At 34.8% G+C, this 25528-nt stretch overlaps 6 protein-coding genes and 2 pseudogenes across 10 annotated transcripts; 1 reads left to right on the top strand and 7 right to left on the bottom strand.

The window, feature by feature from the left end:
• Positions 1 to 1473: 1473 nt before the first annotated feature.
• LOC104750792 (uncharacterized) lies at positions 1474 to 3485 on the bottom strand. The gene is made up of 6 exons (XM_087491268.1): positions 3107 to 3485; positions 2760 to 2855; positions 2417 to 2635; positions 2230 to 2326; positions 2076 to 2138; positions 1474 to 1981 (listed from the first exon to the last, which is right to left on the bottom strand). Exons 1-6 carry the CDS (start codon positions 3149 to 3151, stop codon positions 1782 to 1784), a joined length of 720 nt encoding a protein of 239 aa, XP_087347394.1. The 5' UTR covers positions 3152 to 3485; the 3' UTR covers positions 1474 to 1781.
• A 216-nt stretch (positions 3486 to 3701) lies between these two features.
• Positions 3702 to 5404, bottom strand: LOC104750790 (uncharacterized; annotated as a pseudogene). Its single transcript, XR_015584374.1, has 6 exons — positions 5032 to 5404; positions 4797 to 4892; positions 4493 to 4709; positions 4302 to 4398; positions 4156 to 4218; positions 3702 to 4060 (listed from the first exon to the last, which is right to left on the bottom strand). The product of XR_015584374.1 is annotated as an uncharacterized LOC104750790 (transcript).
• Positions 5405 to 5469: 65 nt separating this feature from the next.
• LOC104750791 (uncharacterized) lies at positions 5470 to 8997 on the bottom strand. Its single transcript, XM_087491269.1, has 6 exons — positions 7144 to 8997; positions 6720 to 6815; positions 6390 to 6605; positions 6207 to 6303; positions 6061 to 6123; positions 5470 to 5958 (listed from the first exon to the last, which is right to left on the bottom strand). The coding sequence occupies exons 1-6, from the start codon at positions 7384 to 7386 to the stop codon at positions 5762 to 5764; spliced, it is 912 nt and encodes a 303-aa protein (XP_087347395.1). The 5' UTR covers positions 7387 to 8997; the 3' UTR covers positions 5470 to 5761.
• A 4626-nt stretch (positions 8998 to 13623) lies between these two features.
• Positions 13624 to 16768, top strand: LOC104750787 (LEAF RUST 10 DISEASE-RESISTANCE LOCUS RECEPTOR-LIKE PROTEIN KINASE-like 2.7; annotated as a pseudogene). Its single transcript, XR_015584372.1, has 4 exons — positions 13624 to 14471; positions 14585 to 15293; positions 15371 to 15398; positions 15463 to 16768. The product of XR_015584372.1 is annotated as an LEAF RUST 10 DISEASE-RESISTANCE LOCUS RECEPTOR-LIKE PROTEIN KINASE-like 2.7 (transcript).
• Positions 16708 to 18820, bottom strand: LOC104750788 (uncharacterized). Of its 2 annotated transcripts, XM_087491266.1 has the most exons (7): positions 18242 to 18820; positions 18083 to 18157; positions 17754 to 17850; positions 17442 to 17663; positions 17256 to 17352; positions 17109 to 17171; positions 16708 to 17032 (listed from the first exon to the last, which is right to left on the bottom strand). In XM_087491266.1, exons 3-7 carry the CDS (start codon positions 17847 to 17849, stop codon positions 16833 to 16835), a joined length of 678 nt encoding a protein of 225 aa, XP_087347392.1. In that variant the 5' UTR covers position 17850; positions 18083 to 18157; positions 18242 to 18820; the 3' UTR covers positions 16708 to 16832. The 2 variants fall into 2 exon arrangements, with proteins under 2 accessions (XP_087347392.1, XP_087347393.1); XM_087491267.1 differs by having other exon boundaries at positions 17109 to 17194; positions 18083 to 18275.
• Positions 18533 to 20452, bottom strand: LOC104750789 (uncharacterized). 2 transcript variants are annotated; one of them, XM_010472638.3, is made up of 7 exons: positions 20220 to 20452; positions 19658 to 19761; positions 19432 to 19494; positions 19293 to 19340; positions 19110 to 19163; positions 18964 to 19024; positions 18533 to 18871 (listed from the first exon to the last, which is right to left on the bottom strand). In XM_010472638.3, the coding sequence occupies exons 2-7, from the start codon at positions 19757 to 19759 to the stop codon at positions 18750 to 18752; spliced, it is 450 nt and encodes a 149-aa protein (XP_010470940.2). In that variant the 5' UTR covers positions 19760 to 19761; positions 20220 to 20452; the 3' UTR covers positions 18533 to 18749. The 2 variants fall into 2 exon arrangements, with proteins under 2 accessions (XP_010470940.2, XP_010470939.2); XM_010472637.3 differs by having other exon boundaries at positions 20174 to 20365.
• Positions 20453 to 21049: 597 nt separating this feature from the next.
• On the bottom strand, positions 21050 to 23281 carry LOC104750786 (cytochrome P450 704B1-like). Its single transcript, XM_010472635.3, has 6 exons — positions 22854 to 23281; positions 22552 to 22767; positions 22149 to 22454; positions 21678 to 22064; positions 21393 to 21593; positions 21050 to 21312 (listed from the first exon to the last, which is right to left on the bottom strand). The coding sequence occupies exons 1-6, from the start codon at positions 23127 to 23129 to the stop codon at positions 21133 to 21135; spliced, it is 1566 nt and encodes a 521-aa protein (XP_010470937.2). The 5' UTR covers positions 23130 to 23281; the 3' UTR covers positions 21050 to 21132.
• Positions 23282 to 23745: 464 nt separating this feature from the next.
• On the bottom strand, positions 23746 to 25122 carry LOC104750785 (NAC transcription factor 29). The gene is made up of 3 exons (XM_010472634.2): positions 24780 to 25122; positions 24387 to 24667; positions 23746 to 24296 (listed from the first exon to the last, which is right to left on the bottom strand). Exons 1-3 carry the CDS (start codon positions 24943 to 24945, stop codon positions 23925 to 23927), a joined length of 819 nt encoding a protein of 272 aa, XP_010470936.1. The 5' UTR covers positions 24946 to 25122; the 3' UTR covers positions 23746 to 23924.
• Between the last annotated feature and the right edge of the window lie 406 nt (positions 25123 to 25528).

Below are 25528 nucleotides of genomic sequence, written 5' to 3'. Positions count from 1 at the left end.
TAATACGTATATTTTACTCATAAAGCCACAAAAATTAGTCATTCTCATCAAATCGTCACTTGTTAAACCATTATCTATTCCTTTACTACAAAAAAAAAAGAAAAGAAAACAGTTTTCTTAAAGGGTGAATTAGCCCAATAACCAAAACAAAAAAACTATAGTAGTAAATAATACTCTATTTAAAAAATTAGAAGATTAGGATAAAGGCAGTGGAAAATTACCAATGGAAGTGAAGAACAGTGGTGGTTGGTGGCTGACGGTGGTGGCCGGCAGCGATGGCCGACAATGATGGCCGGAGGTGATTGACCGGCGGTGGCTGGCCAGCGGTGGTTAGCCGGAAGTGGTTGGCTGGTAGTGGTTGGCCAGTGGTCGTTGACCGGCGGTGGCTGACCGGATGTGGTTGGCCGGCGGTAGTTGGACGACGGTGGTTGGCCGGCGGTGGCTGGCCGGAGTAGTGGGAAGTGGCTGGCCAAAGCGGTGGTCGGAATGGTGGGCAGTGGCTGACCGGAGCGGTGGTTGGAGTGGTGGACGATGGCTGGTGCAACAAAGGTAAGAAAGTAAATAATATATAAAATATAGAAAATATTAAGTACTTATGGTTAGAATGGTTACTCCATGAATTATAAAAAAAAATTGTGTCATTTATGCCAATTCCCCTTTCTTAAATATACCAAAATGTTTTTTAATAAACACAACGAAAAATGTTTGCAAAAATTGTATTTTGCTTGAATTAATTTTTGTGTTGCTCAACGGTGGTATTAATTTCATGTATAAATAAAACCAAATTTGGTCATTATTCATTTTTTGTTTAAGCGATTTCCTTTAAAATTGTCAACAAAATATTTGTAAAATAAGAAATATATCTTTCAATATGTTGTTAAGAGTCTCGACGACTATCAGTTATTCTGGTAGGGATTTTAACTAATATAATGAGAAAAAGAAAAGATATGTGTAAGTTGGTTTAGGAAAACGACTTTTTGTATGAATAGAGATAGGTATGTATTTGTCTATTCCTAACGACGACATATATAGACCTTCCATATTCTTTTAAAATATGCAAGGATAAAAGCAAAAATGATGTGATAAAGTAGGGGTGGACATAGAAACCAAAACTGATTTTACAAACTTACATATACAGAATAGAAATATATATAAACATTGTTACATTGTTAAAACCTTTAGAAAACTTTAAAAGAATTTAAAATAGAAAAATATTAGAGCGCTGGGTACCGGGTACGTGAAAATAAACGGTGCCTAGTAAGGAACGTCGATATGACAATGACGTGAACCTCTCATGTGCAACTTTGGGAACATGCAACAGCAGTACACCCCACAGAGACGATTTTTTTCCCGTATCTGACATTAACTGACAATTTTGCAAAAGAAAAAATTGTTGTGTAGTCTCTAATTATACACATTTCTGTTAGAAAGAGGGGTCAAGTGTTTACATGCATGACATGTTAGAGTGGAGACTGTGGAGAGAATATTAAGCACTAATCATAAAAGAACTTCTAAACCAAACATGATGCATGTCCATCTCTCAAATTTTACACACGAGTCCATGACCAAGCATGGGCTTTTAATTCATCTCACAAGTCTTAAGCCCAAACTAGGACAGGTTTAGTTCACACATAAACCCAACAAAGCTATAACCAGTTGGCAAAAATGTTTTCGTAGGCCACATTTATCTTACACAACAGGAATGGCAAAATGTTTCAAATATAGGGAATCAATTTGCATAAAAAAGGAAATTGAAGTCAGAATTTGACTAGGCATGAGCCTTACTTGTACGCTACTCCATAGACATGAGGTCTTATAATCCAAGGGAAGCTATAGATTTCCGTATTGTTGATCTCTGCACCACCACCAAAACCGGCAGCCGAAATGAGTAAGTCAGTTTTTCTTGTCAGATGGCATCCATCTGCAACTATTTGCTGTACTGGATCCAAAACATTCTGAACATGCCTAAAAAAAGATCCATCTACACCCCAAAAAAAAAAAAAACTTTGCATTTTCATAGTTTTGTGTCTACAGCTTGATTTCAGAAGGTTTGATGTCATAATTATTTGAAATACCTTCAGCTGCCACATGCTCGATGAATAGAAAGATACCTCCCGGCTTCAGCACTCGCTTGATCTCTGAATAAAATAAAATAAATACTCCATGGAATCTATGTTTCAGCATATATAGGTAATAGGTTCTAGTTATGATACAAGTAGAAAGACTTACCATTGAGTGTTTGAGTGACATCTGAGACAGAGCATAAAACAAGTGTGGCAACCACTGCATCCACAGAGGCATCATCTAATGGTATAGCTTCTCCAACCTATAGACAGGCAAGATTAACAACAGAGAAGTTATCAAAAGATTATAAAAGGATAGCTCTCACACCTAAACAGATCCGTATAACACTTACTCCTTGCATGAATCTAAAGTTTTCAGGTTTCATCCCAGCTTCTCTTGCAGATTCACAAGCGTAATTTACCATTTTGTGATTCGGGTCCATACCAAAAACACATAAGTTTTCATTACCCGCATAGTACTTCAGATTAGGACCTGTACCAACACCAATCTCCAGTATTGTTTCTGCTTTACCGGCCAAATTATCGAATAGTTTCCTCTTGTAATTAGTGATCTTACCAATAACACAAAGTCACAAACATAAAACCCCGGTTATGAGAAGGTATAATTTAAAAAAAAAACACTGAGGTCTCAAGAAATGGATCAAAGAATGATGCATTCAAGTCACAAAGACTGACCTCTGCTTCATAAGATCGCATTCCTGTGCTCAAGAACCAAGCAAAAAACTCTTTATACCAATCTGGTCTCTGAGGATGAAAAATTTCTGAATCGTCCTGATGCAGATGAATCTTGGTCAATTACATTTCCTCCACATGTCAAGTATATAATAGTACTTTATCATTCACAATATTTGTGCCAAAGAAACACAATCTTTACTAGTAAAATCGTGTCACACAAGTAAAGATTTATAAGCCTATACACAAAATGCATCTAGGAGAAAACAAAATCGTGTCACACAAGTAAAGAGTTATAAGCCTATACACAAAATGCATCTAGGAGAAAGATCTATAGAAATAAAAATCACCTTGGAACGTGAAGCATTAGGAGAACATATGGGAAGAAAAGGCATGTCGGGCTAGCTGCTTTAAGAAAATGTTTTCTTCCACATGAACATAAGCTGTTTGAGGAGGAGGAGCCTGATGGAAGCTGGTGATGACTCTTTAAAGTTTCAGCACGAAGATGATCTCGTGAAGCTCTAATCACTCTGCGAGGTGAGTATGTGAGCGATGATACCAGTGAGGAAGGCGATGAAAGATCTTGAGTCATCATCATCATCATCATAATGACCACAATGTTGCATACAAGATCAGATCTAGTCTTTACACTGTATTCAGCTTTCTAGGGAATAATTTAACTCATCTCGGTAGGTGTGAAACCACACCTCGAAGATTTGTTTATGTTATAATTTAGAACATTCAAAGATGACTGAAGCATTTGAACTAGATATTGTTGTTTTATTCTATAAGGACACCAATCTCAATAATATACTCATCATACTATATAGATTGGTGTCCTTATAGAATAAAACAACAATATCTAGTTTAAATGCTTCAGTCATCTTGAATGTTCTAAATTATAACATAAACAAATCTTCGAGGCACTCGCTGTTCTAGTTGGGATTCAAATCTAACTCGTTGTTGTTTTATTCTATAAGGACACCAAGTAATGTTATTACAACATGAACAATTCAAATCTCCGGTTTATTAACAGAGATTAAATTTATTAACAGAGGCATCATTAACATTTATTTATATCATTGAAATATACAATCACCATCATCATTAACTGTAAGCAATACCATAGACATGAGAGCTTATGTAAGCAACGCTAGAAATGGATGCCTTTTTAACATCTGCACCGCCATTGAACCGGGCTTTTAAAATGGATTCTCCAGTGTGCCTTGTCAAGTGACATCCATCGGCAACAACTTGTTGCAATGGGTCCAACACATTCTGCACCAACCTTAGAAATGTACCATCTGCTCAGCAACAAGAAAAGCCAAACACAAGATTTATAAGTTGTATCATTTCTCTACTATGTACTCAGATGGAAGTTTCTAGTTGAAATAGGTACCTTCAGCTGTAACATGTTCAATGAAAAGATACATCCCACCGGGTCTTAGTATCCGTTTTATCTCTGTTAATAAACAGGAGAATTCAAACCGTTTCTAAGTTTTGTTTTCTTCTCTTAAGATATTGGATTTGAAGTAAAACAATTACCGTTGAGCGTCCTAGTGACATCTGAGACAGAACAAAGCACGAGAGTCCCCACGACTGCATCAACCGATGCATCTTCTAACGGTATAGACTCCCCAAGCTAAACTAAATATAACATGATAATGTAGCATCAGGGGATGCAACAAGAGGGTGCAATGATTCTATATATATTTGATCAATACCACAAAGATTACCGCGTGAATGAATGTAAAGTCTTCTGATTTGAGACCCGCTTCTGCAGCTGATTTGCGAATAACTCTCCATCTTAGCGTTTGGATCAACACCAATAACAGAAACGTTTGGAATAGCTGTGTAGTACTTGAAATTTGGACCTGTTCCAATACCAATCTCCAAAACTTTTTCTGCTTTCCCAACCAAATTATCAAAGAGTTTAATCTTGTAATCTGAAATCTGACAAAAAGCAGAACACAATAATATGACAAAAGGAATGTAAAGAGATCAAAAGAAAGAGAATCCTAAACTAATGAAGAAACCAACCTCTTTCTCGTATGATTCCATTCCTGTATTCATAAACCAAGCAAAGAGCTCCTCATACCAATCTGGCTTTGGTGAACGCAGTCTTCTCAAATCCTCCTGATTATAAAGAGTTTTTACATCAGGTTTGGAGATTTCTTGATTTCTACATCAAGAAATCAAGAAACTCATGCGACATTCCAATGAAATAAACCGTGAATCCAATTTCAAATCATGAAGAAAAGAAAGAATCTTGAACCGTTGAGGTAGAAGCAGAGGATCCAGAAGAGATGGGAAGAAATGGCATAGCTCCAAGGAAATGCCTTCTTCCACAGGGACATAATCTGAAAGATGAAACAGGATCTGTCGTAATGAGATTCTTATGGGTTTTGCCGGAATCTCGTAAAGCCCTAATCTTTCTTCGAGGTGAATGTATGATCGTCGAGAAGATCGGTGAAGAATATGAGAAGTGCAAGATCGCCATTCTCAACTGTAACAAACTCAAATATTACTCATAGGGGTGAAGTATTATGAAGATAGGGTTACAGATTCTGTCCACAAATCAAATCTTTTTATGTAACGTCCTTCTCAAGGTTTTTATTAGTAGCGTTTTTTTTCTCTAATAATTAGCATTATTAAGTAATAAGAATCAATCCACAAATTTGATAGTTTAGAAAAACAGAGTCTTGAAACAGAGTTTGTTAAGAACAAGAGAAGATCTAAAAATCTCACTCACTTGTATTAAACTCAAAGCATAAGGTCTCTTTACATAGAGAACTGGACACATTACATACAAAAGAACAGAAACAAAATAGAAAACTACACGTTTTCTATCTCTTACAATATAAGGGAGACTTACTAATTTCAATTTGAACTTAGTCAAATTGTTTCATTATTCAAAACATAAAAAGAACTTACTTTTTTTTTTATTATTCTTCACCAGAGTCTTGAAACAGAGGACTCTAGAAGAGTCGGCAAATTAATGATAATTAATTATACGCGACTCCGTAGATATGAGGGCTCAAGTGGTAGAAGCTAGTAAGAGAAACCTTGTTGATATCTACACCACCAGGGAACTCAGCTTTTAATAGTGATTCTCCTGTGGGTCTTATGAGATGACATCCATCAGCAACGACTTGTTGCACTGGATCCAACATATTCTGCACCATCCTCAGAAATGATCCATCTACACACAACCATAAAATAAATACAAATTTTTTTGGATTAAGCATTCATAATTACTCTATAACTGATTCCTCCTAAGGCAAAAGAGATATATAGTATATACCTTCAGCTGCAACATGTTCCACGAATAGGTAACGCCCTCCCGGTTTTAAAATCCGCTTGATCTCTGTAATATTCCAAATACCGATCCATTGTTAACTTGTAACAAATTATACCAATCCATTGATCTATAAGGATGTAAACAAGTACCACTTAGAGTTTGAGTGACATCAGTGACAGAACACATAACGAGACTTGTAACAACTGCATCAACTGATGCATCTTCTAGTGGTATACATTCTGCGACCTATACAAAAAAAAGATTAACAACAACATTAGAGAATATTTAATGATGGATTTTAAGGAATATATATAAAAGAGGCGGTTAATTACCGCGTGAATGAACTTGAAGTCTTCGGATTTCAAACCAGCTTCTATAGCGGATTTTCGCGCGTAGCTTTCCATTTTAGGGTTTGGATCTACACCAAGGATAGATACGTTTGGAAGAGTGTTGTAGTACTTGATGTTCGGACCAGCTCCAATACCAATCTCCAAAACTTTTTCTGCGTTTCCCACCTGACTAAAGAGTTTCTTCTTGTAACCCGCAATCTGACATAAGAGGAAAGATAGGATCATAAGTAACATTACACACAAAAAAAAAAAAAAAAAAAAAAAAAAAAAAAAAAAAAAAATTTACTTCAAACTTCATGAAGTCACTCTAACCTCTTTCTCGTATCTTTCCATTCCTGAACTCCTAAACCATCCATAGAGCTCGAAATACCAATCTGGCTTTGGAGGACGCAGTTTGTTTAAGACCTCCTAATAACATGTAGAGATCTATTAGATACAATACTATAACCTCTATAAATTTATAAATTTATTTGGTTCCAAATTAGTGTTTAAGTTTGACAAATATATCTGTAAAGATTGATAAAAAAAACTTATAGGCCCGACAATATTAATTGTAGTTAGATAGATACCAAAGGCAAGAAGATGTGTCATTATACTCGATCTGTTTGCGACTGAGGATATTCTAATATCTAGAATAAGCAAGTGATAACTTATGGTCGTTATGTTTCTATATATAGCTACAATTAGTAGTTAATTGAATCGGAGGTTGGTTTAAAAGAGAAATTGGGAAACAAACCGATGAGCTAGATTGAGAAGCGTGGGAGGGAGAGATGGGAAGAAACGGCGTCGTGGTCGTAGCTTCTCCTAGAAAATGCTTTCTTCCACAGGGACATAAGCTGAACTTAGAGGAGCCAGAATCTATAGCATTAAGGATATTCTTCTTGACAGAACATCTAACTGTTGTTCTTCTTGTTAGAGGTGATGATTTCAATATGTTCACCGAGATCGGTGAGGAAGGCGTGCAGTGTAGGATCATCATTGCTATAGGCTATAGCTCCTACTACTGCTTACTCGCTTCAGTACATTCTTTATTATTATATAGCACTACATTTTTTGTATTTTCTTTTTAGCTTTTTATAATAATAAAGAAGATATTATTTTGGCAGTGTCTTGTTCCAATAATTCGAGCTTCTTTATCGTATAGTAACTATTTATAATTTACCAAAAGAACCTGAAACATATCGACATCGCTGGTTGAAATAGACCTGTTACATCCATTTACACGTTCATAATGGACCAACAGAAATCTTATCACTATACATTTCTTCTGTCCACAAATATATAATAATTAGATCTTGCTAGAAAATTAAGTTTAACACGTGAAATGTGCGCATGTGAATAATCTTGATTTGTTTTCATTCCTAATGTTGTTAATAAGATGAACTTTAGAGACTATGAGGATATATAGAGGTATATACCTTAGTGACTAAAAATTTAGATCTATAACCATGATAGTTTTAAAAATAAGTGAACTAAAGAAATAGAAAGAGGCACAAATCAAAAGCCTCTTTTCTTTTAACTAATTAAGAAAATCGTATCACTGTTCATTTTAATGTCGACAACACTCTTTTATCAACCACACGTTAGTTCTGTTCATGTTGATGTCAACACTCTTTATCAACCACACGTTAGTATTGTTCATCTGAAGTTGATATCACTAGTTATCACCATATAGTGCAATTTTCTTTTGTTATTTGTATGAATAGTTATTTTATTTATATCATAAAAATTTACATACAATACTATATGTTACATGAATACTTATGGTGTTAAACGAGTTAATATCTATATCTATATTTTTGGAGATATTTATGAAATAAATTCTGAAGTTCATACCTATTTACAAGGAATACTATTAGCATTAAATTTTACAATTAGTTTTTATTTTAAATAATATTAAATTTGGAATCTAATTGAAGAAAATTTTCTTCAGTGAAAATTTCCAAAAGCATAGGACTAACACCCATTAGCATTAAATATTTTATATTTAATTAATCAATTTTCTAAAAAAATTGTAATAAACATTAAACACAATTGATTTACTGTAGATAATAATAACAGCCGAGATTTCCGATTAAACTTCATATAGACAATGAAATTATACACTATATATAAACCAATAAATGTAGACAATGAAAATTATACACTATATAATATATTAATGTAAAATTATAGTAGATTTAAAAAATTCAAAATATATCATTTAGATATATAGTTAATATAATAAATAAATTTTGTTTTGTCTTTTTAAACAAAAAATATAGCACCATGTGTACCACGGTGACTATCTAGTATCATACATAATAATAATATTAAAAAGTAATTTGGAGTTGTGAAATTAATGTATCGTGACAATTTGAGAATTTCTGACTCGTCGGAGATTGGCGGTGCCGGTTGGTCCAACCAAGAAACGCATGGGAGTCTTTGCCTCTTGGGGCATTACTTGGGTCAAGTTAAGGTATGGAACAAAAAAAGAAAAATACTTTTAAAAAAAATGAAAGAATGAACGGGAAAGAAAAGAAAAATGAAAGAGTAACAAAAAAAAAAAATAGAGAGAAGGATAACGACGTTATTTCACTTGATTTTGCACAGCGAAAATAGTGACACAGAGTGGGTTATGTTTATATAGATATACCCTATATCTTTCCTCCTAATGTTATTAATATAAATGAACTTTTGATACTTTATGATTTGCTGATTAGATTTAATCTGAACACTTAGTGTAATATTTGAATCATACTATGTAAAATCTGATTAGTAGATGTTAAAACACATCATAATAGAGTTAAAGCACGTTTTAATAACAATTAAATTAGAAAATAACAATTAAAACACATCATAATACAGTTAAAACACATTTTGAAACAAATAAAAATATAAAATACAACAAGTCAACAACCATAACTCTTTGTTTTATTGCTTCATTTTTTTATTCGAAAGAAATATATCAATCAGTGCTATAGTGGTATCTACTAAATTATTAGAGCTCTGATTGGGAAAATACATGTAGCATATAACACGTTCATATCCAACCAAAACTTTGTTATTGTACTTTTTTCTGGTCCACAAAATTAATTCGACCATGTGTTTTTTCAAGACACAGTGTTGTTCCAAAATGTTAAAGACAGTTTGAGAATTTCGCCGGCCAAAAAAATGAAAAGAAGAAAAAAATGCAAATATACTTATACAAAATGAAAACATGAATGGAAAAAAAAAAAGAAAAAAATGAAAGAATACATAAATAACCAAGTCGTATTGATCCAGTGAAAAAGAAAGAATTATTACGCCATATGACATATGGGTTTGACTAACATTGATCACCGGATTTGAAATTTAATATGATTTCCCTCAGTTTTAGAAAATTAGTCTTTGGTTTAGGGACAGTGGTGGAAGTAGAGAAAAATTTAAGCGTGTCATATGACACCCATGAAATTATAAATTTTAGCTTAGATTTTATTAAATTAATTAATTGGTTGATGTCTAAGCAATCTATTAACACTTCTCTCAAATTTTGTTGACACCCTTCAAATAAAAATATAACTCTCGCCACCTCTGTGGTTCTTTCATGTCTTTTTTTCTATTACGTTTTTTATATAATTTAAGATATTGACATATGATTATTGGATTTTTTTGACAAACTATTGGGTTTAGCCTTTAAAAAATATTAGTCGATTGTATATTTGTATGGCTAAACATAATTATAAGTTGATTAGAAAAACCCTAAAGTATCACCATCTTGAGAATGTTTCTTAAGTATTACTGTATTAGTGAGCGTAGAATTCATTTTTAAAATGAATTTTTGTAATAACATTATTTTTAATATAATCTTTTTTTTCTGAAAAATATTATGTCACTCATGAAAATTTTTTTTTGGCTCCGACACGGCTTAAGAAGTGTTATGGATTACTCCTGAGTTATAAAAAAAATAACTAAAGATTACACATTTTGATAATAATTAAAAATAAAACAACCATAACTATTTGTTTTATTGCTTTAGTTTTAAATTCAAAAGAATATATATACATCAATCAGTGCTGTAGTGGTATGTACTCAATTATTAGAGCTCTGATTGAAAAGTAGTTGTAGCATCCATAACACGTCCATAAAAGACCAACCAAAATTTACCATTATACCTTCTTTTAATCTGGTCCACAAATATCATTATTAGATATTGCTGATTTTTTGCCCAAAAAAAAAAAGATATTGCTGATTTTTGTGGTGCATCTTTCGAGAGAAATAAGTTAAATATTGTACTGACGAGATATTTTGTAAGATCCAATAATGTACCTAACGCTACATGACGATTGACGAGTCTAACACATTTTACATGTGATATCTCTTACGTACGAGTACGATGTCTCTTATGGGCTCGGGCTTACAGTTGTTTATTATAGGATATACGGAAGACTCTTATGGCCCAAAATTATTTAGTTACTACAATGTATTTTCTCTGTTGTATGTATTTATGCCTTGAAGTTTGGACATATTGTACATTGCAATGGGTTTGTATTTGTTGTACATTAGCATTAGCATTCAGTTACAACAGCAATCACAACATTCAAAAGTTTTAGTTGTGAGCTAGTCCATATGAGGTGTTGTTATCCAGGGGAAGCATAGAGTAAGTCTATTCAACTCCACCACTAAAACCAGCTTCAAAGATGCACTCTCTAGTGTTTCTTGTTAAATAGCATCCATCTGCAAGTATCTGCTGCAACGGATCCAGCAGTATCTGCAAACGGAAAATGCCTTAACAACAATCCATCTACAACAATTGAATGTGAATTCATTTTTTGTTTTCCACGGAAAATTTCCAATATTCCAATGTGGAATAAATTACACATTCTCTATATATTAATAGAGAACATTCTCTAGAAAAACAGTTGACGTACCATTAGTACTAGTTGAGACACTATTTTTTAAGTTGTTCTCAAATTTTTAATAATATTTGCATTTACATACCATAGTATGTTTCCAAAAAAAAAAAATAACACCCAAAATCAATTTTATATTAAATAACTGACTTAATTGTATTCCTTAATTATATTTTCATAAAATTTTTATAATGAATTTTAAGAACTCTTGGATTATAAGGTGTGATAATAATTCATAAGGGTTAAATCTAATAATTATACAAAAAATTTCTATATTCAAATAAAACTAAAAATATATACTACACAAACAAACTTTATATTATAAATAATATTTTTACAGATAAGTATAATAGATTTTGTAAACAGAAGTTACAGTAAAATTATTTAATAATTACTTTATTCTCAATATAGTGAAGGTTGTTATCTAGTGTATGTGTATATTAAGAAAACAAATTAGATTAGAGTACAAACAATATCTATATATAATAGCAAACCCATTTTTGGGAGTCATTTTTAATTTAAAGAATGAAATTATTTTTATTGTCTCATCTAACGGTTTAGATTTGTTAATGTTCCCAAAAGTTGTAAGATTTTTTTATTCCAACAATTGTGTTTCTACGTTGTACTCCCATCATTCAATGTTCACACATATTATTTTTCATACCTTTTTATTCATGCCTCTTTGTTTCCCACCTGTTTGTTTATATATATAAACTTTTATGGACCTTCAAAACAAATTTCGAGTTTTTGTTTGTTTTGAGTATTATTTCAAACTTTCGAAGTAAAAAAAAAAATCAAAAAATTGTTTCCTCAAAACGTTGATTCATTCATTTTCGTTAAAAGTTGGATTGTTTTATTTAACCTTTGTTTGTTATCGTTTTCCAACCGCATCAATCATTTGTTCAAAGTATTTTTTTTCGTTTTATTTATCTGGGTTTTTTGAAGCAAAATGTAAGACCAAAAATACCTATAAATAGATCAAAAGGACATATAATCTCATTCGAATGTAAAATCTAGGTCGATTAAAATCTTGTTTGATTGTAAAACAGTTCTATAAATAGCTCGAGACATATGGTTGAAGCATCTCGTATAGCTGTTTCAGAAGCATCTCGTATATTTTTGAAATATGGAATAGAATTATTTTTTTGTATATAATGATATATAGATTTCTTATTATTTATGAACCAGCGATTGTGACCGTTGATCCATAAGGTTGTTGTCTATGTTGCATTTCATATTGGTATTTTCAGTATAACTTTTACAATTCTTCATGTTTTTTCACGACAACTTTTCGTTTAAATAATTATCTAACAATTTTAATAAATACTTTTAAGTTGCGGAACTTCTCATAAGATATTTCAATATGAAATATATTAAGAAAAAATCTGATCTAATTTGATTTTTCAATTTCCTATTGGTCGTACCGGTCTATTCACAAGTCCCTGTCTAGGTCTGGGCATAAAATTCGAATCCGAAAATCTGAACCGTATCCGAACCGAAGTAAGCGGATTAAAACCAAACCGATATTAAGGAAATAACCAATCGGTTCTTGGGTTTCATTATTTTGGATATCAGATATTATCCGATCCGAACCGATATCCAATAGATATCCAAATATAACCGAACATATAAGAGATAGTATGATATTCCGATTGATATGCCTCATATCTTTTATGTATTTGTATGGTTCTACGAGAACCTTGTCATTTACTTAATTTTTATCTTTTTTTTTGTGTTTTAATACTCCATTAGTATGATTATTTGGGTACAATAAGATTAAAAAGTATTCGAATAAAACATTGTCCAATAACTTTTGGTTTACGACAACCATATCCGAACCGATCCGAAATCCAAATTATCCGAACCGAAACCGAACTGAATTTTATAAATACCTGAATGGATATTATCATGTTAGAGTCAATATCCAAAAATCCGAAATCTGAAAAATCCGAATCGAATCCGATCCGATATCCGAACGTCCAGCCTATCCCTGTCATTGGTATTTTCACTATGACTTTTCAAATATTCATTTTCATCGTAACTTTTCGTTTGAATAATCCATCTAACAATTTTAATAAATATATGAAATGTGTTTCAGCGAAAGAAAAAAAAAAAAAGGAAAATCTGATTAAATTTGACTTTTCAAAGTTCTTAAGTAATTTCTTTGGTCGTAGCGTTTACTCACAAGTCCCTCTCATTGCCAATGACGATTTAATTTAGTTATGATCTCTTTATTGACTGCTTCATTTTCTGATAAAATCCAATGTTAACAATGGATTTTAGAAAATCCAATACAATTTAGTATCAATTTTTCGTTGTTCTTGTGCTTCACCAATATTCCTTTTTATATCCAACGAAAAAAAAAATAAAAAATACCAAATACAAGTCTCAGCTTTTACCTGTCACACACTTCAGAAATTAAACAAAACAATCATGAACTCATCAGATTCTCAAAATCTCACTTCTTGTCTGGTCCTATTCTTCCTCCTCCCTATGCTGTACCACCTTCCTTGTGCTTCAAGTCAGCAAGAGCTTGGGTGGTGCCAAGCTCAGTTTCAGTGTGGTAACGTCACCGCTGGTTTCCCTTTATGGGGTGGGAATCGTCCTAAACATTGTGGTCTTCCATTGCTGGAGCTTCACTGCAACAAAAACAACAGTACCTCTCTATTCATTTCAGAACAAGAGTACTATGTTCTCAATGTAGATCAACCATCTTACACTCTTACAATTGCAAGAGCAGACCTGGTAGGGCCTTTTTGCTCCGCTGAATTCAATACCACAACTCTACCAGTCGATCATTTTGAGATTTTGCCAACCTACAAAAACCTCACTGTTTCCTACGGATGCAAGTCTATTTATTCATACTTCTGGAATTATACATGTCCTCATAAAGATAAAGGTATTGTGTCAATGGCTCAAAGATCTGATATGTACGCTTTCTGCGATTAGAGTTTCACAGTGAACGTTCCGTAGAGTTTCTTTCCAGAAGAGAAAAAGATTGCTTTGAACGAATTCGAAAGCGTTCTAAGAAAAGGGTTCGAGGTGAAAATGATAATCGATGAGATAAGTTGTCAAGAATGTTCGTCAGCTGGTAGGATTTGTGGGTTCAACAGTACTACACAGGTTTGCTGCAAGACAACCTCAACCTCACCCTCAGGAGCAGTCAGTTGCTTACCAAAGCGTCAACCTAGTGGTAAGTTTCTCATACATATATCTATTTTTGTTATTAAGTGTATTCCAAGGCAAAAAAAAAAAAAAAAAACAGAGGAGTTTACAATGAAGATTTGCCTCTTTGTGTATTCTCAGCTGAAGAGCTTCACAGTCTCTGCAGTACAAAATTTATCTGCGGCGATCAAAGCGATCTCTTGTACCCTTTCTGGATTCCTGGAAGAGAAGAGTGTGGCCACCCTGACTTTAAGCTCAACTGTATTGGAAAATTTGCAGAGTTTAGCATATCCTCAGTGAAGTTCAGAATCTTAGAGGCGGACCATAACTCTGGTATCTGATTATATCGGTCATCTTTGTCTCCGAGATACTTTAGATGCGTCATTCGACCAAAACGTTCTTGTATTTTCTCCTAACACCGAGCTGCTAACAATTTATCGAGCTTGCGCAGACTTCTCATTCTCAACACCAGTGTACGATCCTACTTACTTCAGGGAGTTTCGTTGCGACGGTCAAGACGGGTTAACAAGTTACTATGTGACGAGAAACATCTCTTCCCCTTTACTTAATGGGGTAAGAGACCTTTTAAACGTCCTCAAGTCATTGTGCTCAAATGATACTATTCCTGTGCCCGGGTCTGCGTTGAATACACTAGAGAGAACAGATGATCTGAGAAAGGCTCTTGAAGAGGGTTTCGAGGTTGGAGTTAACCAAGAATGTTCAATATGCATGGACTCAGGGGGTGCTTGTGGAAATAATCAGACCTCAAGAGGATTCATATGCTATTGTAACAGTGGGACTTCTCACACGACTTGCGGTTCTGGAAAAAGGAGTCATGGACCTCATGGTAGTTAAACCGTTTTTTTTGTTCGTTATTGTAAACTACAATTCATGCTGACATATTTTACTTGTTAAATGGCTCCACAGGGACTATCATAACAGTTCTCATAGGTTAGTTTTCTGGCTAGCAATAGATTTCAAATTCTTTTTGATCTTCTTAGAAAGAAAAGGTTATATAGATTTACAGCATCTGCTACTGTGTTTCCTGGTTCAGGTTCACTCGCAGGTGTTCTTCTCCTCCTGGTCGGATTCACATTGTTGTGTCTCCAAAAGAGAAAAGCATCACATAAGTATAAACAACAGACTCTAAAAGCCCTTATTCCACTTAAACACTACAGCTACGCGCAAGTAAAGAGAATGACAAAGTCATTTGAAGAAGTGATTGGGCAAGGAGGATTTGGAACTGTTTATCGAGGAAGCCTTTTTGATGGCCGTACGGTTGCGGTGAAGGTCTTGAAAGAATCAAAGGGTAATGGCGGAGACTTCATCAATGAAGTTGCGAGCATGAGCAAAAACATCACACGTCAACATTGTTTCCCTGCTTGGATTCTGCTCCGAAGGTTCCAAGAGAGCTATTATTTATGAATATTTGGAAAACGGATCTCTTGACCAGCTGCTTTCAAGAAAGTCCTCAACGGACATTGATTGGATGACACTTTATGGGATCGCGCTAGGCGTTGCTCGTGGTCTAGAGTACTTACACTATGGCTGTAAAACAAGGATTGTGCATTTCGATATAAAACCTCAAAACGTGTTGTTGGATGAGAATCTTTGTCCCAGAGTTTCTGATTTCGGACTTGCTAAACTCTGCGAGAAGAAAGAGAGCATTATGTCGCTGCTAGACACGAGAGGGACAATAGGTTACATTGCTCCAGAGATGATCTCCAGAGTTTATGGTAGTGTGTCTCACAAGTCTGATGTTTACAGTTTCGGAATGTTAGTCCTAGAAATGATGGGAGTAAGGAACCAAAGATCCTCCCCAGCAGAAAATTCTGCGACAGAGACAAGCACAATGTACTTTCCAGAATGGATATATAAGGATCTTGAAAAGGAAGACAAGAAAAGGCTTGTTGGGCACGAAATCACCGATCAAGTAGTAGGAGAGATAGCAAAGAAGATGACACTGGTGGGTTTGTGGTGTATTCAGTCTTCCCCATTAGATCGCCCAGCGATGAACAAAGTGGTTGAGATGATGGAAGGAAGTCTTGATGCTCTTCAAGTCCCTCCTAGGCCTGTTTTGCAACAAATTGCTGCAGAACAACCTATTCCCGAGTCTTCTTGGATTTCAGAGGAAAGTTCAAGCGCCTCCCAGATATGCTCCAAAAATTGAAAGCAAAATTGTCTCAGAAGGTCATACTCCAGAGGAGGTATTAGAAATATCTATTAATGTTCTTTGCATAAAACCATTCATCAGTCTTGTTAACTTTCTCACGAAATCAGAATTTCTTTTTTCTCTAATGAAAACATCATTCAGTTACAAACAGCAATCACAACATTCAAACTACGTCTAAGCCAATCATTTTAGTGTAATTGAATTAAGTTGATAGTTTTAGTTGTAAGCTAGTCCATAGATATGAGGTCTCGTTATCCAAGGGAAGCTACACATAGAGTAAGTCTCTATTTCAACTCCGCCACTAAAACCAGCTTCCAAGATACACTCTCTGGTGTTTCTTGTCAAGTGGCATCCATCTGAAAGTCTCTGTTGCAAAGGATCCAGCAGTTTCTGCAACCGCCTGAACATTGATCCATCTGCAACAACCAATTAAAATTCAACGTGTACCTTTAGAAAGAATAAGAGTTGTCTCTTTCTCACACATTTATGTACCTTTTGCTGCAACATGTTCTAAGAATATGAAAACCCCTCCTGGTCTCAGCACCCGTTTGATTTCTGAAAATTACCATATAGAACTTCTGAAAAAGGGTTACTTAATTTTTTTACGCAATGAGGTTTTAGTAGGAAGAAAGAATTTACCTTTGAGTGTTTGAGTGACATCAGAGACAGAACATAGAACTAGCGTTGCAACAACTGCATCAACTGAGTTATCTTTTAAGGGTATTGCTTCTCCTACCTAATGACAGACAAGATCAAAACATCAGGGCAGAGTGAAAAAACAAAACCGGAAATGTAGGATGCAAACGGATCGGTACCAAAACTTACTCCTTGCTTGAATCTAAAGCTTTTATGTTTGAAGCCTGCTTTAGCAGCGGATTTGCGTGCGTACTTCTTCATTTTGGGATTTGGATCCAACCCATAAAGAGTTAGGTTAGCATTACTAGCAGCATAGTATCTCATATTAGGACCTGAGCCAATACCAATCTCCAACACCTTTTCAGCTTTTTCACTCAGTTTATCAAATACTTTCACCTTGCAATCCTCAATCTTACCAAAGAAGAAACAGAGCAAATAAAAACTGTTAGACTGAGGAAGAAGTCAAATGAAATGATGCAATTTGAGCTCATAAGCACAAACCTCATCCCAATAAGACTGCATCAATAAGTTAAGAAACCACGAGTAGAGCCTCCTAATATACCACCGGATTCTGCGAATGATGTGCTCCTCGAACATCCTGATGTACATAATAACAGTCACACACCCAACTGTTAAGTTTTTCTATGTGGACTTATCACAAAATCTAAACACGATCAACTTGAATCATACAGAACTCACAAGGATCCATAACTCAACTTCCAGGACGCGATCAATTCAAAAGAACACAATCATTGCAGATATATCATGACATACACAACTACTGGCCTATGCTAAATGCATCTGGGAACAAAATAGATTTGGTTTTTTACCTTCGAACGCCAAGCTTTTGTGAAGAACATGCGAGAAAAAACGGTGTAGTATCCCGTAGGAGGAGGAGTAGCAACCTCAAGGAAGGTAAGTGATCAGGGTCTTAGATCGTACATGGTCTCATAAAACTCCAATTTAATGATGGGAACAAAGCTACTTACTTTGGAAAGGTCAAGTCAAGAAGGAAACAACAACGAAAAGAGGACTAGTAGGTGAAAAGAGAGAATAAAAACAAAAACCAAGGCGGCAAGTTGACGCTACTGGGTAAGAAAGTGTTGTAGTTGACTTTCCCAATTCCGACATTATGAAGCCTTTGTTAGAGTAAGACGTTACAAGCTTTTGTCATAACTCACAAGGACTTCCATTTCACATCAACAAAAAAATCAGCAATTATAGAGAAGTAGGGTTGGTTGTTCAGATGAGTATATAACTTGGTTTAGGTAAATGAATCATTAAGAAGGCTTTGATGGATCATTAAAGCAAAACATTTGCAATCGTCCAATAAAACGTTCTGAGACACGAGATTCGTATGTGATACAGATTTGCTATCCCAAGTATGATAAGGTAAGAGACTTTGATATTACAACCGTTGCAAAGCAAACCTGGTCGCTTATTCTTGACATGTGATGTTTGTTTGTTTGCTCCTCAAGAGATCTATATGTTTGTTGTTCACGATTTTAGGCTGTCTTTCGCGTCACCATCGCTGCCTCCATCTTCCTTTACGTTGGTGTTGTCAACAGCTGATGCTCCGGCTTGGTCATCGGGAGATTCGTTGTTGTCAGTCTCAGAGTCTGACATTCACAGGAGATGCAAAAGTTGCGTTGAATGACTTGAGTGATATTTCAATGAGATCAAGAAAACAAGGCTATGGATTCATATCTACCTTCAGTATCGCCAGAAGAATAAGCCATTCGTCTCGCTCTTGGTTGCTGATGCGGAGTTGGCTATTGCGTGAACAGATGTCAGTGTCAAAAGAGAAAAACAAGGAAACAAAATGGAAAAAAAAGAAAGGAAGAGTTTTCACTTTACCTGCAGTTTCGGGCGGAGGGCTTCCAAAGGTCCTTTCGGCTTTTGTCCTTTTTGCTGTTTAAAATGTCAAATTCATGTAGTAAGCTTTTGTTGGCTTTACTTTAAAAAGCTGTTTGTAAATTACACAACACAGGAAGTAAAGAAGAGACTCAAGGATAGTTAAAACAAAAGTCGGTATCACACCTTGCCCAAAGCCCAATCTGCCGAGTCAAAAAACGCGCGTTCGTGGTCCTTGAATGGAAACATGAACACAGCTTAATCAGCTTCTCAAATGGTATAAAGATAGTTTCTAATTTTGTAACAATGGTATAACTAAGCTAACCTTGGATATCAACGGAATCTTCTTTGGCAACAATCCTCCGTACTTTTTCTTGATGGCATTTTCCTACAGGAACACCAACAATGAGCCAATAAACCAAAGAGTTCAATACTAAAAATGTTGTCACTAGAGAGAAAGCAAGATGGTAACTATGTTCCCTCAACCTAATGAACTCTTCTAAGTTCTTAAATTCCAACAGTAAAAAAGAATAAGAGTCAAAATCACCAACCTCAGACTCAGATGATGGCTGTTTAGGAGTCTCCACCTCATCTGAAACCTTGCTTTCAGTGGGAGCATCATCAATAATCTCCTTCCCCTTGACGTCTTCCATAACTGATGATTATTTAACAAAAAAAAGTAAGTAAGGTTTCAAGTTCTTCAATCTTTATACAAGAACACACTTGTGATTCTCAGTCTGATTCCTTCCTACTCCGTACATTTTTTAATCCAAGGAACTAAGAAGAACTAGAGAACATTCAAGTCCAGAACAAAAACTAAACATCGTTCGTTTTCACTAACAAAAATTGAAAAAAGTTCAAATCCGTAGTCGCACTTCCCGCGAATTCAAATATGATGATAAAACACTATGAAGATCTAGATATAAACTCTAAAAATCACCATTAGAAATCGCCATTAAAAAATAATCATCCAAGCAACAGTTTCAATCTTACTCGAACATGAATATGATCAAACAGGAAAGATCATTAACAAAATCGGAAATAGATTTTTTAAGCAGATGTATTACTATTTAATTATCTCAAGTGAAGAATGAAGATATCGCCGGCGGTTACCGTATGATGAAGATTCCGGCGAGGAACCGGGTCAGCAGATCGGATCTGGTTATTTTAGTTACTTTTTTAATTTTTTTTTTCCGGAGCTGCACGTTTCACGATGACGATGTTCGATGCCTCAACTTAACGCAGCAAAATATTCGAATAAAAAGAAGAATAGAGAGACTTGGGCCTTAATGGGCCCACTATTCCCTAGCCCTTCTTCTAGTCGTCGCCATCATTGATCTTTGTGTGTTTGGCCGAATTGATTTAAAAAGGTTTATATGATTTGAATTTTATATAATTTTGAGGATTTTAAGCGTTTTTAGAAAACTTGTTATGATTTATATTGAAAAACCTTTTAAATTTTTTTTTTTTTTTTTTTTTTTAACTTTCAGTCTTTCAGTGATATAGTGTTTTTACCAATTAATATCCTAACACAATAGTGATTTCAATACACTAATTTATTTATTTATTATTTTTTGTTTTTTTGTATGATCTTGGTACATAACCTTTCGGACCATACATCCACCGAGACAGGATTCAGGTCATGTAATATGGTCCCTTTCCAACTAGAATCGAACTCAACAGTTCCACCCGGAAGATTTACTTCTGGCCCAACACTACGTTGGTATTGATTTATTTACCAATCATCAATCAATCATCAACAATGTCCAAAGACAATTGAAATCTGATATGATTCTGTTTGAAAGCATATTAACGATTAAGGAACGAAAACGAAGTGTAGTAGATCCCTTAAAATATTATGGATGTCGATATGAGAATTGTGCTAGCTGCCTTTGTCGTGATGGCTATAATGCTTTGTCGAGATGGCTAGAATAACTGAGTAGTTTGAGAACAAAATAGTTATAATGTCTTCTTGCATCATTTTCACATGGATTTTGACTTGTATTAATTGTTTATATATTATTGTCTATGAACGTCTGGTTACAGTAACCTTCAAACCATGCGCCATGGATAATATCGTCATCATCCTATACTTGACAGGATGGTTTGGCACCAAATGGAACTTGTAGAATCTGCAAAGAATCGCCATTGCCATCTTCATTTGAAGATAAGCTGAATCCTTTCCCAAACATATCCTTGGTCCTGCCTACATTATATATTCACACAACTCATTTTTTCATATGTTATACAAAATATATCATTAACGTGTTTTGATTAGAATTATACCTGAAAAGCTGTGAACTTGAATGGGGATGCGTTCTGAAAGATTCCATCTTTAAGCCATCGTTCCGGTTTAAACGATGCTGCATCTGATCCCCAGTTGTATTCCATACGACCCATTGAGTAAGGTACATATGTAACCATCCCTCCAGCTTTTACTTTTGTTCCATTTGGTAACATATCATCTTCTAATACTCCTTTCGGATCCTACAATAGTTTTAAAGATCGTATATATGTATGTAGTTTTATGTTTCCAAATTGAATGGATTATATATACATGGTGAAGTTTACCTGAGGCACTGCAGGGTAGAGACGAAGTGTTTCAGTTAGCACAGCATGCAAGTAGTGAAGTTTTCCTAAGGAATCATAGTTCAATAGTCCTGCGAATTGCGTTACCCTCTCGTTGAAGGATTCGAAATCCTCTGTTTCGTAATGACGCGATGGTGTGTGAATCTCTTCTTCTCTTTCTCTTTCGAGTTCTTGTAGCTCTGAGTAAAGTTTCTCAGCGACATGTTCATTCATCATTATCATGTATATAGCCCAAGTGAGAGTTGTTGCGGTTGTATCTCTTCCAGCTATTACAAAGTTAAGGACAATATCTCTTAGGCTTTTCTCAGTTTCTTTGCTATCTGGATCGTCACTTATCTCAATGAACCTCGAGAGTATATCATGCTTGATCTGATTACATGCATAGGATTTTGAGAAAAATTAATGTTACTACTTTGTGACAAGTTCATATTTTGAGTTGTAACAATGTTATACCTTGTTGTTATTGTTGTTGGCAGGAGATTTTTGTGCCTCTAATAACTCTGCTTTTCTTCTTCTTATGACTGAATAGGTGAAATCATTGACCACTTTTATGCTTTTACCAAGCAATGCCTCAGAGCCTATGTTAAGGAACTTTTTCAACTTCCAAAGAGGATCTATGAAACGAAGTGTTACGATGATATTCGCGGTATCGAAAGCCTTAGCAAACCGATTCTCTGGTAACTCTGGAGCTAATGTCCCAATCTCCACACCAAATCCCACTTTACATATGGAGTCTAGAGTCATTCTCATCAACAATTCCTAAAGCCAAAATATCAAAAAAAGAGGATAATTAACAATGTAGCATGTTCTGTTTACTAAGATTACTAAAGATTTGATTGGATTGATGGATTCTTACTTGCATATCTACTTGTTGGTCTTTAAAAGATGCTTGGGAAAGGATATTGAATAGCTTGAGACTATACTCTTTAAACACTACTGTACTGAAATCTCTGAGATTCTTGGAAGCGAATTCGAAACTTGCGGTTTTCCTCTGTTTCCTCCAAAGCTCTCCATCTGAATTGAAAATGCCATCTCCCAAAAGAACTTCCATATATGAATGGTAAGTCTCTCCCTTATCACACAACAAAACATTAATGAAAGTTACTACACAAATATGCCAATTTATTGATACAAAAAGAGTTGTGTTTTTTTGTTCACCTTAGGGTAATTGGAGAAATTGGTTTTGAGGACGTATTCGACATTGATGGGATCTGCTATGTACGTATAGGTAGTGAATGGCATAGGAACCACAACTGTTCTTGATTTGTAAAGATACTCAACGAGCCAATCGTGCATTCGATCAAAATTGGTTAACTGTTCGATCGCTGCTCCAACCAAAGGCCAAGTCTTTGGACCACTCTTGCTCCTTTGTCCCCATCTGTGCAAGAAGATCCATGATGTCACCATGCAAGCTACAACCAAACACATCGACATTTTTAATTTTACTTCTTTGAATCTGAAAAATTAAGTTCTAAGAAAAATTCATTTATGGAGTTTATTATATCTCTATCTGGTTTTGTTTCTTGATCAGCCAAAGCATATGAGCAATCTACTACTCAACTAACAGTCTTTTTATTTTTATGCCTTCTTTGACTTCACTTCTTTGGTGTGTTCTTTGTAAGAACTAGTCTGGTTTCTTGGTTTCTGTAAACCATGTTTGGTTCACTTAAACCGGTCAAGTTGAAACCAACCAGCAAAAAAGGACCCACATCTAATTACTCTTTAATTTTGATGCAAGTTCCTATCCATTATGTTTGAGACATGCGCAGACTGAATCAAAACTGAGGTTTTTAAAAGTACGATGATGACATATATAACATTCGTTATCTAACAAAACGACAACGATAAGTACCCAAAATGCATTGTATCTGGCGTTGGTTCCGCCACACGTCTTCGACTTTATCATTCCAAGTTAACGTAATCTTAGTCTCTCATTTCATCATTTTAATAACAACATTTAATAGTACCAAAGTCTTTTGTTTATATTTTCGACATATGAAACAAGAATCTTTTGTTCATTATTAGTTAGTAAATTCATGCTGAAACAGTGTTTTAATTAACCAAAGTTTGTATTTCACATTCATATATATGATAAGGAAAAATATATAAAATCGCATTAGGGTCTTTTAGTTATATTTTACACTTTTTCTTGTGTACCCAAAACTAACAAAATATCTACCAAAGTAACATTCAAAGCACATATTCTTTTTGAACTAAAACCCACAATGACTAAAACTTAAACATAGCTTGACGATGATGATTCAAGATCTCGTCTTGGTTAAACTGTAGATCCCCGAACCAACCAGACTCCGAATCAGGTTGATGAAGATGATGATCCAACTGACTAAAATTATCTGTTAAAATGTGAGATATGGGTCCCATGTAATCCATCTCCAACAAATGAGCCAACGAACACGTTCTCGGGAGTTTCGTCGTCGACGTCATCATCGTTATCTCTTCCTCATTTCTTCTCTCTACTTCGTCGTCTACAACAACTGTTGCCTCATTCATTAGTACTTCGTCGACGAAACTCTCTTTCTCATCCAGAAGCCTCCCTGCTCCTCTCTTCTTGTATATCCTACACAGCACCCATTCATCTAACTGCAAAAATATGTAAAACATTTTTTAACAAACCAAGTTAATTGTGATAAAAATACTAAAATTGTTTTCTCATCAATTTACGTTACGTACCCTCATCGAACCGCTACGTTTCGTTGATGCTTTACGTGAGTCGTGGAGACGATACTCGTGCATGATCCAGTCAGTTTTGATCCCTTTGGGAGGCCTGCCTTTGTAGAAGACGAGAGCTTTCTTGACACCTACGTTACTCGTGCCGCTGTGAATGGCTTTGTCTGTACCGGTTGCTTTCCAATAACCGGAAACAGCAGCCCGGTTTGGTCTGACTCCGTTTGGATACTTTCGTTCTCTAGGGCTGAAGAAGTACCACTCATTTTCACCAAACTCTGTCTTCTCTGTAAATTTCACAAAAAGAAAAAAGAATCATAGAGGAGAGAGTTAACAATAACATCAACCAAACCATAAGCATCTAAAATAGATTTGTATTGAGAAATAACCGGTTCTAACCAGGTAATTGCCATGGGTCGAACTTGTAGATATCGACTTCTGGGATGATGGAGACAGGGCATGGTTTGGACATGGTCTGGTTTCGAAGATAGTAAACGATGAGTTCTTCATCGGTAGGATGAAATCTGAAGCCTGGAGGGAGCGAAGAGCTGGAGTTTACTTCCATGATTTTTTTTTTAAGACAGCTTAAGAGAACTCTAATCGAACAGAAACTAGTTTTGTTTTTCTTTTGTGTTTGGTTTTTTTTTTTTTTTTTAATGTTCTTGAAATGTTTAGAAAGCAGAGAAGGTTGGGGTTTTTATGCTTGAGCTTTTTTGTCGTTTTACTGTGCGTCACTTCTTTCTTATTGGTTAGTACTTGGTACAATTTAAATAATACTTCATTTTGTCCTTTACAATAGTCTAATGTCCTATATTATCCCTATCCTATTGTTTTTCTAATATTCTAAATTTTGGCAAATGGTCCTCAAACAGCCACGGTTAAAAACGAGTTTATTAATATTTTGATTTAGATGGAAAAAATCAGAGTATTATTCTCCACGTCTAAACATGTGACATAGAAGTTTAATTATTCATAAAGTTTTCATTAAACATTTGTTGTGTGGGGAAATTAAGTCAGAATTATCCGGTAATATAGAAAATAGCTTTTGTTTGTGGGAATCTTAAAGGGGTCTTAGTAAGACATATAATTGAGTTTGAGTGTGCTTGACCACTGATTTGTTTGGATGCATTGCATGGCTTTAGTATTAG

Source organism: Camelina sativa, chromosome 16, assembly GCF_030686135.1.
Source record: "Camelina sativa cultivar CO46 ecotype springtype chromosome 16, ASM3068613v1".
In the NCBI taxonomy this organism is placed as follows: Eukaryota; Viridiplantae; Streptophyta; class Magnoliopsida; order Brassicales; family Brassicaceae; genus Camelina; species Camelina sativa.
The sequence above is the reverse complement of the archived record's forward strand: the minus strand, read 5'-3'. Positions and strand labels throughout refer to the sequence as shown.